Below are 15,410 nucleotides of genomic sequence, written 5' to 3'. Positions count from 1 at the left end.
ATAATTACATACATACATATAATCACGCCTATTTCCCGAAGGGGTAGGCAGAGACCACGAATTTCCACGTGCTACGATCCTGACATACCTCTTTCGCTTCCTTCACTTTCATAACACTCCTCATACACGCTCGTCGGTTTAGGGTGCTCTTGACCTGGCCTTCTTCAGGATTTCCCCGATTTGATCAGAGAAAGTCCGCGGAGGTTTACCCCTTCGTTCCCTCTTCTACTTCTCCCTTATACACTCTCTTTGTGTATTTGTTATGATTATAGCAGCAAATTTAGGGGTTTCTGGGCTGGTGTGTGAGTTTGTGTTCCGTGGCATTGAAGGTAGTAAGCCAAGACTTCTAAAAATTGTTAGTTTTTATACTTTTTATTTGTTTCTTCACAGGTCACTCATCCAACGGCTCAACAACCTACCTAGCAATAGATGATGAGACCGGGGAACGGCTCATCACCAAAAAATGGCTCCTCCCCCCCGCCACAGACTTCCAAACCCGCAGCCGACAACTCAACTCTCTCCAACAAGACTTGAAAAACATGTGTCGCATTACTAAATCCACCCTACTACCATACACAGCCATGGAAACGTCAAAGGAAACCACTAAACGGACTGTCAAGATTTGCATTTACATCTTTAGAGATTTTATTCTAGGAACATCTTTAAATTACCTAAGGACTAAGTTAAAAGTGTATAAAGATAAATACGAAGCGTTAAAGTTATTAAGGCATGTAGGTTTAGGTGTGTTCAGTGCTTTGAAAGTGTTACATGAAGTTGGTGTTGTTCATAAAGATGTGAGGAGTGAAAATGTGTTTTTGGATGACGGTGGTAACGTGAAGCTGGTCGGGGCGAGTTTGGATATGAGATTGTCGGAGATGTTGGAGGGAGAAGATTATTGTGATAGGTAAGAGAGGTAATTCCGTTTTCTTATTTCACATCTATTTTCTTTGAGTCCGCAGCAAGCTCGGTTCTCCATACAAAAGTAGTTACGCATTCATTTGGTTCTTAACAAACACATCCCTCGATACTCATTCCCGCATATGTCTGGTGGAAGCGGAGCCTAATTCCATCATATTAAAGTCATTTTTCCAATTACCCGACGTTTTGAAATATTTTTTTAGTAAATATAAATAAATAATTATCCTTGCATTATCCTATTTACTTGGGGTCGGCACATAACACTCTGGCGCCATTTTTGGCGGTCTTTTTTTATACCTTGCGTATCAAGCCCTGCGTCAGTAGGTCTTTCTTGATGGTCGAAGCCCAGTTTGTCAGCGGTCGGGTGTTCCCCTTGTGACTCCAGCTCTCCTTCTCACTTAACGTGTCTTGGTATTTCTTTATTTGCATAACTGTCTTAGTATTGCTGAGATACACGTCATACTCGTGAATGGGTGCTGTTTGTGGAGACCGGTCTGTTTAAGCTTACACGGGGTACAGGTTTTGTTAAAGTATGTAACTTTACTTTTGAGTGGCATTAACGTGAGACACTTCTTTCGGTACTTGTCTGTTTGAATTTGTTGTCTTTTAATTATTTATATGAGAATTCAAGCCCTGGCGACCCTCTACATTATATTTTATCTCTGACACTTAGAGACTTATACATCTCTAAAGTATTTTATGTTTTTTTTTTTATCATAGTTTTTTTGTGTAATTTGACATTTAGAGACAGTATACATCTCTAATAAAGTATTTATTATTTCATCGATTCCATATTTGTAATTGTTTTTTTATTTTTATTGTTTGTAAAAATGGACATGTAAAAGTGCCCCTGTGGCCTATTTGCTGAATAAATGTTTGTTTGTTTGTTAGTACCTTTCTGCTTCGTTTCAGGCAGACCAAAGCGCAAGATATCTACGCCTCGGCACTGATGCTTTTATCCATAGTATCACAAGATAGTGCCGTTCTCGAAGTACCTTCAGATTTGCCGAGCTCTGCAAAGGATTTTCTATCGAGGTAATTTAATTTTTTTAATAAATAGTTTTTTAACGAGCCTATCGTCAAGCTCGCCATACTTTTTAACCTATCGAATGAGTTGATGCCCTTACTGATACTGGAAAGCGATAGAACATTCATTTGTGTGTTTATCATATACTTGTTAAGTTTACTTTTTTGACTGGTACGTACAAAGAAAACTTAAGTAATTGTTACTTACTCCGTTGGTTCAGAGACCCAACATGAAACTTGGCCTCCGTCACAAGACAGCGCAACTTTTCTCGGTCCTGTGCGACTTCTCGCCAATTATTGACTCGATGTGCGCAGATCCGCCTCCACCATGTCGCTCCAGCGATACTTGGGGCGTCCTCCTGCTAGGCGACCCAGGTACGCTCTTTTTAGGTTCCGATCTGAAGTAATCGTTACTTTCACTTTATTCGTTAGATGCTTGACAGAAGAAGAGCATTCCCAGTGGTCAGCCGAGCAACTTGTCAACCACGGATTCTTGGTTGACTCACCAGTCATTCAACCTAGCACTAATCATACAGATGACGTTGGCAGTGGTTCTGAGGTATGATTGTTCTGCCATTTATTGTCTAGTAAGAAGTTGTTAGCTGTTGTTATGTTATAGTCGTTCGTTTTGTAGCTGGCCCTGAACGGCTAATCCTTTGTCTATTGTAAGTAAAATGGCGTGTATAAAAAAAGTTTCGTTCGCTTTAACCGGTTATTGAATTACGACTCTATGAGAATTGTAATAAGATTCAAAATTAACTAATGGAAAAATATGTTGCGAGGCTGTGTGTGGTCGCTCTACGGTTACTGTGTGTCGGCGAGTCTAACGCTACAGAACCAGTGTAAAATGTGTCATCGAGATGCGTAACAAAGGCGCGTTATCGGAGAGCGCACTTACACTGTTTTTTGAGCGTTGGACTAGCCCGTGCTCAGGTGCATTAGAATTATTTTTTGCAGGTAGTAGCACGTGCGGTTTTACTTACAGTAGACAAAGGATTAGCCGTTCGGGGACAGCTACAAAACGAACGACTATAGAGATTATACATCTCTATTATACTGTAGTCATTATTTATTTTAAGATTATTATAATGTTATGTTTACCTAGGTGTTGGCTGTTGTATTTATAAATGTTGCTATGTATTTTCACGCGGACTGTTCTGTTCTAGCGTGAGTCCTTCATCCTATTTACTACATCTATTTATTATATAATAATGTTTTTATCAAGTACCCATAACACATTTGAATGACTTGTGGGCCAAGATAACCACGGAGTAGGTGCACCGCGAGTCAAACAGGGGATCTGGCAGACCTCGTCGGTGATGGCGGGATAACTTAGACTCCTTTTTGAGAGACTGGCCAGTCGTAGCCCAAAACCGGGACGAGTGGAAGAAGAGGGGGGGGGGGGGGGGGGGGAGGCCTTTGCCCAGCAGTGGGACACAGTAGGCTCGTAATAATAATAATAACCCATAGCACAAGTTTTATTGAGTTTATTGAATGAAGTGAAATGATAATCTTTATTTCAGGCAACTAGTGGCCCATAATTAAATACCTTAAAACGAACATACATATTATAATAATATATTTATTTATTTACAATCAATCGCAAATTATATTTAATTATAATATGCAAAGACAAATGGCACGGGTGCTAGTGTGGGACGCTATCTGCTAAGGCAGGCGCGGCGGCAGAGGCGGCCGAAAAATTAAATAATAATAAATATAGGGGTCTCGGCACCGAATACAATTTCGTACAATTTGGCGTCGAGACCCTTGGTCCGTGGGGTCCGAGCGCCCTTAACCTGTTTAAGGAACTATCTAAAATAATTAGAGAAGTCATCGGTGACCGCAGAGCTGGCTGCTTCCTCGCTCAAAGAATTAGTCTTGCGATACAGCGAGGAAATAAATGCTGCTAGCATCTACGGCACCATGCCGCAGGGGGATAGTTTTTAGTATTTTACTTAAGTACATTTTTAAGTATTTGTCTTTGCATATTACAATATATTTTAAAATTAATACTACAACTAAACACTATAAATCACATTAACCCCGCAGTGTCAGGGAGCCGGCCTCGGAACCGCCGAAACTTGACACCCTTCGGCCGAAACTCCTCCTTGTTGAAGGTCGCTAGACGTTCAGTCGGAACACTCACCACAAACGAATTAAAATTCGCATTGTGTTATTGTAAGTGATTGTGAATTTGTAGGACGAAGATCCAGTGAAGCGGATACAAAGAACGAGTTTACAAATGAACGGACATTCTCGCCTCAACGCAGAGTTTGAGGTTCTAACCTGGCTTGGTAAAGGCGCATTCGGTGATGTACTGAAGGTACGAAAGAAAGTACTTTATAACGAAAGTGTTACTGTCTAATTATCAAGTTTTTACTTAATATAATAGTATGATTTACATTTGTCTAAGGCTCCAATGAAGATCGTTAGGCCCTCAGCACACGGAGCGTAAGCGTATCGTAAAAACGTTACGAGTACGAAACGCGTAGAGTTTTGGGCACTAAGCGTCGCGTAAGCGTCATCTTCCTAGCGTTTGTAAGTTCCGGATTAGTTAGAATAACCCTTGGCGGCGCGGTTTCTTGTTTCTGGCCAGCCGCAGAGTACCGAGGGACCCAGAGGCCTCCATCCACAACTTTACCAGCGATCCACGGCCCTCCCCCATCGTTCCCCATCAACCGTTCGAGCGACGCGACCAGCTAGCGCGACAGGGGAGGGTTTTTTTTTCCACGGCCCTCGCTCCGCAGCTTTTTTTTACCTAAAATAAATATTTTTATTTGAAAGCGTCTGGGTGTTTTCTTAACCACCCAGCCTTACCCGCCTCAGTGGCTTTATTTGACGTTCATAAGCGCATTATAATATGCCTACTTGAATAATAAACTATCTTTATATCTTTGTCCCGGCGTATTGCCACGGCTCATGGGAGTCAGGGGTCTGCTTGGCAACAATTTTTTTATTGTTTGATTATGTCAGAAGTTTTGATTTTTTCGACGACAAAAATCTACGCTACGACGACGCTTCGTGTGCGGACTTGTTTGAAGTGGTCCGTGCTCGTAGCGCTCTCGTTCTACGCGTGTATTATGATACGCTTACGCGTATCTTACGTTTACGCTTCGTGTGCTGAGGGCCTTAGCCTAGCCTTATATTTTGGATTTCGTTTAATTTACTTGTTTTAGTATTCCTTTGTATGTGGTATAAGCATTTGCTCAGATTAATCATAAAACAAATATTTTCATGAACATATTAGCAGTTATAGTTTATTCATTTTACATACAGGTGAAGAATAAACTCGACGGCGGTTTCTACGCCATCAAACGCATTCAGCTCAACCCCGAAAACGTAAACTTGAACAAGAAGATAACTCGAGAAGTTAAATTACTCTCTCGTTTGAATCATGAGAATGTCGTGAGATATTACAACGCTTGGATAGAGTCCAGTGTTGAGGTGTCAGAGTGTCCTAGCGAAGAGAAAACTCCTACTAGGTATGTCAAACATTAAATGAGTTAATGCATTAAATCATTTGCTAGGCAGGGCAAGTAAAATAGCCTGAATAGGAAGAAAAGTTACAGTCTCGTTTAAATCACGAGAATGTCGTGAGATACTACAACGCTTGGATAGAGTCCAGTGTTGAGGTGTCAGTGTCCTAGAGAAGAGAAAACTCCTACTAGGTATGTCAAGCATTAAGTAAGTTAATGCATTAAATAATTTGCTAGGCAGGGCAAGTAAAATAGCCTGAATAGGAAGAAAAATCGCGAAGTGAAGTTACAGTCTCGTTTAAATCACGAGAATGTCGTGAGATATTACAACGCTTGGATAGAGTCCAGTGTGGAGGTGTCAGAGTGTCCTAGCGAAGAGAAAACTCCTACTAGGTATGTCAAACATTAAATAAGTTAATGCATTAAATCATTTGCTAGGCAGGGCAAGTAAAATAGTCTGAATAGGAAGAAAAGTTACAGTCTCGTTTAAATCACGAGAATGTCGTGAGATACTACAACGCTTGGATAGGGTCCAGTGTTGAGGTGTCAGTGTCCTAGTGAAGAGAAAACTCCTACTAGGTATGTCAAACATTAAATAAGTTAATGCATTAAATCATTTGCTAGGCAGGGCAAGTAAAATAGCCTGAATAGGAAGAAAAGTTACAGTCTCGTTTAAATCACGAGAATGTCGTGAGATACTACAACGCTTGGATAGAGTCCAGTGTTGAGGTGTCAGTGTCCTAGCGAAGAGAAAACTCCTACTAGGTATGTCAAACATTAAATAAGTTAATGCATTAAATCATTTGCTAGGCAGGGCAAGTAAAATAGCCTGAATAGGAAGAAAAGTTACAGTCTCGTTTAAATCACGAGAATGTCGTGAGATACTACAACGCTTGGATAGGGTCCAGTGTTGAGGTGTCAGTGTCCTAGCGAAGAGAAAACTCCAACTAGGTATGTCAAACATTAAATAAGTTAATGCATTAAATCATTTGCTAGGCAGGGCAAGTAAAATAGCCTGAATAGGAAGAAAAGTTACAGTCTCGTTTAAATCACGAAAATGTCGTTAGATACTACAACGCTTGGATAGGGTCCAGTGTTGAGGTGTCAGTGTCCTAGCGAAGAGAAAACTCCTACTAGGTATGTCAAACATTAAGTAAGTTAATGCAATAAATAATTTGCTAGCCAAGGCAAGTAAAATAGCCTGAATAGGAAGAAACCCCGTGGAGTAAAGTTACAGTCTCGTTTAAATCACGAGAATGTCGTGAGATACTACAACGCTTGGATAGAGTCCAGTGTGGAGGTGTTAGAGTGTCCTAGCGAAGAGAAAACTCCTACTAGGTATGTCAATCATTAAGTAAGTTAATGCATTAAATAATTTGCCAGGCAAGGAAATAAAATAGCCTGAATAGGAAGAAAACCCGCGAAGTAAAGTTACAGTCTCGTTTAAATCACGAGAATGTCGTGAGATACTACAACGCTTGGATAGAGTCCAGTGTTGAGGTGTCAGTGTCCTAGCGAAGAGAAAACTACTAGGTATGTTATAGTTACTTACTCCTCTCGCGCAGTGACCCAAAGTGTGTCTTGGCCTCCAAAACTGCTCGCCACGGATCCCGGTCCTGTGCAGTATCTCGCCAGTCTTCAGACTGGAGCTCGCGCAGATCCGTGTCCACCACAAAAGGAGTGGAATGCCCTGCCCGAGTCTGTTTCCGCATGAGTACAATCTGTATCTCTTCAAGGCTAGAGTAAATAGGTATCCATAGGTAAGCGTGCTCCACCGTAGACCGCATCATCACTTACCATCAGGTGTGATCGTGGTCAAACGCCTGCCTATCCTCCTTTAAAAAAAACCACATCCGCCCATCGATACCTAGGTACCAGCGGGGCGGCGTGCTGTCGGTTTTCCCTAAAACGCTCTTCACCGCCGAGTGCCTCCCATTCGCTCTAGATGGCCGAGCTACCGAACCTTTGCGGCTTTGTGACACCCATATGATATTTGACTCAGCAACTATCTGTTCGACTTTGTTATAGGTAGTTAAATAATTAAATAATCTCTTAGGAAGGACAAGTAAAATAGCCTATAATATAATAGATAACCCGCGAAGTGAACTTACCGTCCCGATTTAACAAGGAGAGAGAAAAATTGAGAGCATTTTTGGATACGACAGTGTTTGGATAAAATCCAGTGTGTCAGAGTGGCCTAGCGTAGAAATAAGTTTTTGGCAAAGAAAAAAACATTTTATTACAAGCTTTTATCGCTGACTGTACTTTTCTTGCCACAGGCAATTAATACTCATCAAGACAATTCTAAAAACTAAACACGGTTGCGTTGTTTCATCACAGAGTTCTTATGGCCACCTCCCGTCTCCATCATAAGATCAGCTCAATAGTACCATAATATTGCATTGTCATCCGACTTACATATTATATCTGCTTCAGCTCAATCGGAAATCGGGAAGTGTGTAAAATTTTCTTACATCAATCAATCTTCTAACATTTGACCCACACTATATGTATGTATGTACATACATAATATTAACAGGGCAGGTTGTAAAACTGAGTAAGTTAAACCTTTGTCGAGTTTTAATGACTCGAAGCTACAAGACTCCTCTCGTTTTTATGAACTCTTTTAACGTGACTAGGGTAGCAATCCGGATCCGAAATGTATGAAATCAAGATCCGGGTACCCGGATCTTCCCATACATTTCAGATCCGTCGTACTCTAACCCTTAACGCAACCCCTATCGTGCGCTTTGTTATTTTTTTTTTCTTTTCCAGAAAACGAACAGATCTCAGTTTGGAAGGCGTGGTGGCGAAGTTAGGACAGGAGGTGAAAGTAGAGTGGTCCATGTCAGAAGGCATCGTGCAGAAATGCGAGGACAGCGAGGATGAAGACCCATGGTTCAACGGCAGGTTCGTACAAGTGTCTAGAAAACGACCAGGACTCTGGAAGGCGTGAAGTTGGGACAATAGGTAAAAGAAGAGTGGTCTATGTCAGAAGGCATCTTGCAGGAATGCGAGGACAGCGAGGATGAAGACCCATGGTTCAACGGCAGGTTCGTACAAGTGTCTAGAAAATGACCAGGACTTTGGAAGGCGTGAAGTTGGGACAATAGGTGAAAGAAGAGTGGTCTGTGTCAGACGGCATCTTGCAGAAATGCGAGGATAGCGAGGATGAAGACCCATGGTTCAACGGCAGGTTCGTACAAGTGTCTAGAAAATGACCAGGACTCTGGAAGGCGTAAAGTTGAGACAGTAGGTGAAAGAAGAGTGGTCTATGTCAGAAGGCATCTTGCAGAAATACGAAGACAGCGAGGATGAAGACCGGCAGAAAGAACGGCAGGTTGATACATTTTTTACTGATTTCTGTGAAGTTCTCAGACGGTCATTAGGTAAAATATTAATAGACTACGTAAGTAGCCTTTTAAGTAGTACACTGCAATAATATGTTACTCTTCGAAGGCTGCAAAAATATGTAACACGCTCTTATGGCTCTACGAATACGCCTTCGTTGTGTAACATATTATTGCAGGTGACTGTACACAATTCATGTCCCTATAATATTTATTTATTTATAATGACCCACTACGGACACTTAGCCCCTCAACTGCAAGGGATCTAAATTTGTCAGCCAAAAAACGACCATCAAACGTTTGATTTAGAATTTCATTTTGAATATATAATAAAATATATAATAAAATTCCAGAACATATAAAAACTCAAAACAGAAACCGATTTAAGAAGCAACTAAAAACTTTTCTAATTAGTAAAACATATTACTCCATTAATGACTTTTTCATTGACATTTAAATCTAATTGTAAACTATTTTATTTCTATATTATTTGAATTGAGTTAAATTATATGTTGTTTCTTGAATTGATATTTAGATTTTCTCTTATTTTAATTGTATGAATTGTATTTATTAAATTATTTTTTTTTGTTCAGTTTAGCAATACCTAATTTAATAATCTTTTATAACTAAATTTAATTAGTTTTAAGTTAGTTAGTTAAGGAACAAATTTGTACGCCCATAGGCAAAACACAGAGTTTATATTTGTATATTAAGACCCTTTGTATCACCTGTGTTATACAAATAAATGTTATTCTTATTCTTAATATACTCGACGATACGCGGTCAGTGGACGCGTATGCGTGAGCATAATGCAAGTGAATTAAAATGACATGCGTATTTGAAATCTACAACCTTTCAGAACGTGGTTAACGTGGAACGTGGACACGCTTAATTTTATTTAAAACAACTCAACTTTTCACAGTCCCGAAGACGAATCCAGCGACGACATAGAATTCGAGGACCTATCAAACAAGTCAGAAACCATACCATCAGAGAATATCCCATCAGACACGCCAACCCGCCCGCCCTCTGAGAGGCTCAAGCAAGTCCTGTACATACAGATGGAGTTCTGCGAGAAGAATACGCTGCGGCACGCGATTGATAATGGGCTGTTTAAGGAGCATTATAGAGCTTGGAGGCTGTTTAGGGAGATCGTTGAAGGTAACTATTTAGTTTATCCGTCGACACCAAGGAACGATTTGAGGAGGCATCGCTATCATGTACCTCCTGTTATGTTCGCGTTTGTGGCCAGGGAGTCTAACCAAGATGTCAATCGTACTTCGACAAAACGCCGATCGAATAGTAAGACTGAAAAGTCTCATTATCATTTCCATTATTTCATTATCGTTTGGCGCGGTGATTCGTAAACGTATCGCATCACTCATGCGCAGGGTGCGCGGGAGCCACAACACCATCCTGAGGGTCATAAGTGAGAAAACGGACTGCCCCATTCTGGGACACTGGGTTCGAACGCATGCGCAAGTGCCGGGTGTTCCAGGGGGGGGGGGGGGGGGGGGGGTAGATACTTAAACTAAATTATTATTATTGTTATTTATTACTTTTTTTTGGCATGTACAATACTAACATACTCGTAGCTTAAGTGTTATGTAATTATTATTAATACTCACTCTATGGATTCTGTCTGAAATAAACGTTTTTTTTTTTTTTTATCATATTTCAGTTCCGATTGGCGTTTTTTTTTTTAATTTTTTTATACCAGGACGGTGGCAAACAAGCATACGGCCCGCCTGATGGTAAGCAGTCACCGTGGCCTATGGACGCCTGCAAAACCAGAGGTATTACATGCGCGTTGCCGACCCTTTAAAAACCTGTACACCCCTTTTTTGAAGAACCCCATACTGTAGACCCTCGGGAAAACTCGGTAGGTAGCTCATTCCACAGCCGGAGCGTCCGCGGGAGGAAATTCCTCTTAAACGCACAGTACGCGACCATTTAGGCTCTAGGGTGTGAGAATGAACACCCTGCCGATGGCGAGCGGTGCGGCGATAGAAAGCGGCCGTTGGTCATGTCAAACAATTCCTCAGAGCACAGCCCATTGTACAAGCGGTAGAACACACACAAGGAGGCAAAGTCTCTCCTTAGACTTAAAGGTTCGATACCGCTTGTGAGTTTGGGATCGTCGACGATTCGTACAGCGCGCCTTCAAACTGAGTCGAATGGTCCAAGCTGGCATGCAGATGCTCCTGCCCAAAGGTGACAGCAATACTCCATATGGGGTCTGACTTGCGATTTATAAAGCAGCAGTCTTTGCCCCGGAGTAAAGTATCGCCTCGCTTTATTGAGGACACCGAGTTTTTTGGATGCCAGCGCAGCCTTTCCTTCCAGGTGGCTACGGAATTGGACGTCACTGGAAATGTCGACACCGAAGATCCCAATACTCATTTTATATCAATAATTTTCACTTTGCTAGGCTCCTAGCATGTTACGATCACATATTCTGTGATAACAAAGGAATTTCCTTTTGAGAATGCTCCAGGCGTAGAATGAACCCTTTGCTGAGATATTCCTATTATTTTTAGGGTCGGCAACGCGCATGTAATTCCTCTGGAGTTGCAGGCGTACATATGCCACGGAGACTGCTTACCATCAGGCGGGCAGTATGCTTGTTTGCCACCGACGTAGTATAAAAAAATCTATGCGTGTACAGTATTGGGTATATCAGTACCTATGTGAGTTCTTAAAAGGAACACCATCTTTCATGCGACGCCCTTGCTGTGCACGCGTTCATAGACTCTGGTAACTGCTTTCCATCGGGCCGTATGCTAGTTTGCCAGTATTAAAAAAACGTATATATATTTTTACAGGGTTGGCCCATGTTCATCAGAGAGGCATGATCCACAGAGATTTAAAGCCAGTAAACATTTTCTTGGATTCCAATGATCACGTTAAAATCGGAGATTTCGGTCTGGCCACAAAAGCTTTCAGTGGGATGCCTGTTGATGGTAAGGTTTTTAAAGATTCGACTGTCGTTTTGTACTGTGAAACTGGGTGCGAAATTAGTTTTTTTTTTCTATTCAAAGTTTATTGCATAAACAAATAAAAATAAAATGGCGGATTAATGCCAAAAGGCATTCTCTACCAGTTAACCATTAGGTCAAACAGACATAATATATATGCCAAAATGTAGAATAAAAAAATTAAATAAATTATAGGACATTATTACACAGATTGACTAAGTCCCACCACAGTAAGCTCAATAAGGCTTGTGTTGAGGGTACTTAGACAATGATATATATAATATATAAATACTTTAATATATAGAAAACACCCATGACTCAAGAATTGTAGACCAACATACGAGCAACCAACGAATCAACTTGTTTTTTTTTTTATAAACTTCAAAGCCTTTGCAAAAACGGACGACCTCATGCGTTTTTAAGTGTTAACCTCCCATTTATAAAATTAACCTGTTGATACATACAAACGTACTGAATTCATTTTCTCCATATTATAATTATGATTTGTTTATTTCTCAATAAGTTGGTTCATAACTCGATGTCTTGTACCTACGATAGTTATGCTTATGTGAAAATCAAGATCATTATAATCATATGGTTTCGACTATTTTCAGAAAGAAGTAAACAAGAAGAAATCAGCGGTTCCCTTACTGGTCAGGTATGTTGTAGGTAATAACCGTGTTTTCTATTACGCTTCTTCTTTGCTTCTTCTTTGCTACTTCTTTGCTTATTCAAGCTTTCTTCATACGACGATTCATTTTAGCAATTGAACAGATTATAGCGTTATATGATAAGCTTTTTGAACTCTTTGGAGCTGTTTTTTTTTTTTTTTTTATAACGATAGGCAAGCGTTTGACCACGATCTCACCTGATGGTAAGTGATGATGCAGTCTACGGTGGAGCACGCTTACCTATGAGATACCTATTTACCCTAGCCTTGAAGAGACCCAGATTGTACTCATGCGGAAACACAGACTCGGGCAGGGCATTCCACTCCTTGGCAGTTCGCATAAGAAATGTTGAAGCAAAACGCTTCGTGCGTATTTGTGGAATACCTACCATGAAGCGGTGCCGGAGTGCCGATTGTCTGGTAGTCCGATGGTGAAATGGGGACGGAGGAATAAGGTTGTGCAGTTCCTCGGCACACTCTCCGAAATGTATCCTGTAAAAGATCGTTAAGCTGGCAACCTTGCGAGGATGCTCCAGACTTTGGAGTCGAGCATTCGTCAGATCGTCATCATTAATGATTCTCTTGGCTCTCCTCTCAACTGACTCGAGTGCCTCAAGCTGGTATTTTGCTGAACCATCCCACAGATGCGAACAGTATTCCACACACGATCGCACTTGTGCTAGGTAAAGGTCGAGCAGTTGCCTAGGTGTAAAATACTGCCTCACCTTGTTGAGGATGCCCAGCTTTTTTGCTGCTAACTGTGCTTTCGACTCGATGTGCGGGCCGAAGTTGAGTTTTGAAGTCAGCGAGATTCCGAGAAGCTCAAGATGGTCGGTTATCGGAAGGGATACATTTCGGAAAGTAGGAGTCAGATGGAATGGACTCCGTTTGGCGGAGATAAGACACGCCTGGGTCTTACTAGCATTGAACGAGACCAAATTGGCTTCACCCCAATCAGAGACTGCCTTTAGTGACACGTTCATGCGTTCGACCATTGCCTCCCTGAGCGACTGTATTTGGACTCCACTAGCTCGTGAATTGGGTATGTAGCTTTCAACAACCGTAGTGTCATCTGCATATCCGAACGTACCTGGTTTCAGCAGGTCGTTTATGTGGAGCAGGAAAAGGGTCGCTGAAAGCACGGACCCCTGAGGGACTCCGGCATTGATTGCCAATTGATCGGACGAGCAGCCATTAATGACCACACGAATCGATCGATCCCTCAGAAAGTCTGATACCCAGTCACAAAAACTAGGGGGAAAACCGAAGGACGGTAGCTTGCTAATAAGGCCCTCGTGCCAGACCCTGTCAAAAGCCTGTAAAATACATTTAACATAGCAGCATCCATTATTCGGTGTACCGCAATATTAATTGTAATATGTTTAGGCACCGGCTCTCAGTGCATGAAAACGAGAACAAAAAATAGTATTCATTTATTATTTTACTTGTTTTACTTTTATTTTAGTTTTAAGCAATTCCTTTTAGTGTGATATGGGTGTACTAATGTACGTGATTCCTGAAAATAAAACTTTATTTTTTTATTTATTATATATCAGGATCACCATGTAATGTCCATTTCAAGAGCATTTGTTAAAGTTGAAGTATATAATAGAATAGAAGTATTTTATTATTCATACACACATGTCTCGAAGTTAAAGTATATCTAAACTGTGTCTTGCAATATCTGTACCCCTAGTGTAAATTTGATCGACATCATAACGTGACGAACGCGTTTGCGTTAAGTCTCATTTTGTATAGGTTTTTGAGTTTCCAAAACGTCCCGCTTGGCGCGCTCCTTCTAAATCCAATACAAAATGAGACTAAACGCAAACGCGTACGTCACGTTTCAAAATCGAATTTATTTACACTAGGGGTACTGTAATCATCGCTCTTGCCGCAGGCGGCCTGTTGTTACCTGTATCCAACTATCTTTATTTGTTTCTATACATGTATTGTAAACTGTTTGAGGTGTGCAATAGAGAGTATTGTATTGTAATAACTACGCACAATTAAGACTAAGAAGTCAGCGACGCTTATTTATTAATTATAATTTTTCCTTATCGGAAACAAGAAATATAATTTCTGATTGTTATGAAAAGGTAAATTTTATCAAAGGTTTATAAGTCGCTGGCACAATATTACAGGGTCCTATGTTACATTTTCAAGATAAGTAGTTGAAATTCGACTCAATTTCACTAAATTTCAATTCGATAAAAGTGAACCATCGCAAAGAGAATTAAGAAGACCAAGAGTGCTCACTCCATACAACGGTTTTGTTACCAAAAATACTATTATTTTCCTAGTCTACATCTAGCGTCAAGTAGCGAAACTTTCACTACTGCTACTCGACAATAGATATCGCGGCAAACAGAAAGTATAATGCTCAACGATTTTCAGCTAATATTATAACCAGAGCACACCAGAGTAAGCGTAGGAGTTGAAAATCCGCTTACTCTTTTTTTTATATACTACGTCGGTGGCAAACAAGCATACGGCCCGCCTGATGGTAAGCAGTCTCCGTAGCCTATGTACGCCTGCAACTCCAGAGGAGTTACATGCGCGTTGCCGACCCTAAACCCGCCCCCCCCTCGTTGAGCTCTCTAGTTATAATATTAGCGGTAAATCATTGAGCATTAGACTTTTTGTTTGCCGCGATATCTATTGTCGAGCAGCAGTACTGAGAGTTCCGCTACTCGATGCTAGATGACGACTACGAATATAGGGACCGTGCGCGTTGGAGGGTCTGCCATCTTGTGGCTTGAATCGGAACCATAAACATGTACATTTACACGTCACGTGTTTTCTTGTGCATAGTAGGTTCTGCCATCTTGTGGGCTACATCGGAACAATAAACATCACATTTACGCCTCGCGGCAAAAATCTGACGGCTCCTGTGCTGCCTCCTACAGTTCATGCACGCTCCCTATAATAAGCGTTTTGATACCAAAACTGATGTATGGAGTCTGCACTCTATGTACTTCTTATTTCT

At 41.0% G+C, this 15,410-nt stretch overlaps 1 protein-coding gene across 1 annotated transcript in view; it reads left to right on the top strand.

The window, feature by feature from the left end:
* The window catches only part of LOC133528680 (eIF-2-alpha kinase GCN2), a 45,961-nt gene that overhangs the window by 6,439 nt on the left and 24,112 nt on the right, over positions 1 to 15,410 (top strand). Inside the window, exons 7-15 of the mRNA XM_061866146.1 lie at positions 391 to 904; positions 1,831 to 1,953; positions 2,377 to 2,503; positions 4,148 to 4,270; positions 5,224 to 5,429; positions 8,199 to 8,333; positions 9,696 to 9,934; positions 11,599 to 11,736; positions 12,366 to 12,409. Coding sequence (XP_061722130.1) covers positions 391 to 904; positions 1,831 to 1,953; positions 2,377 to 2,503; positions 4,148 to 4,270; positions 5,224 to 5,429; positions 8,199 to 8,333; positions 9,696 to 9,934; positions 11,599 to 11,736; positions 12,366 to 12,409 — 1,649 coding nt within the window. The remainder of the gene's footprint in view (positions 1 to 390; positions 905 to 1,830; positions 1,954 to 2,376; positions 2,504 to 4,147; positions 4,271 to 5,223; positions 5,430 to 8,198; positions 8,334 to 9,695; positions 9,935 to 11,598; positions 11,737 to 12,365; positions 12,410 to 15,410) is intronic.

The sequence above is a fragment of the Cydia pomonella genome, chromosome 19, assembly GCF_033807575.1.
Source record: "Cydia pomonella isolate Wapato2018A chromosome 19, ilCydPomo1, whole genome shotgun sequence".
Taxonomy (NCBI): domain Eukaryota; kingdom Metazoa; phylum Arthropoda; class Insecta; order Lepidoptera; family Tortricidae; genus Cydia; species Cydia pomonella.
Note: the sequence above shows the minus strand (reverse complement) of the source record. Positions and strands in the feature narration are given on the sequence as shown.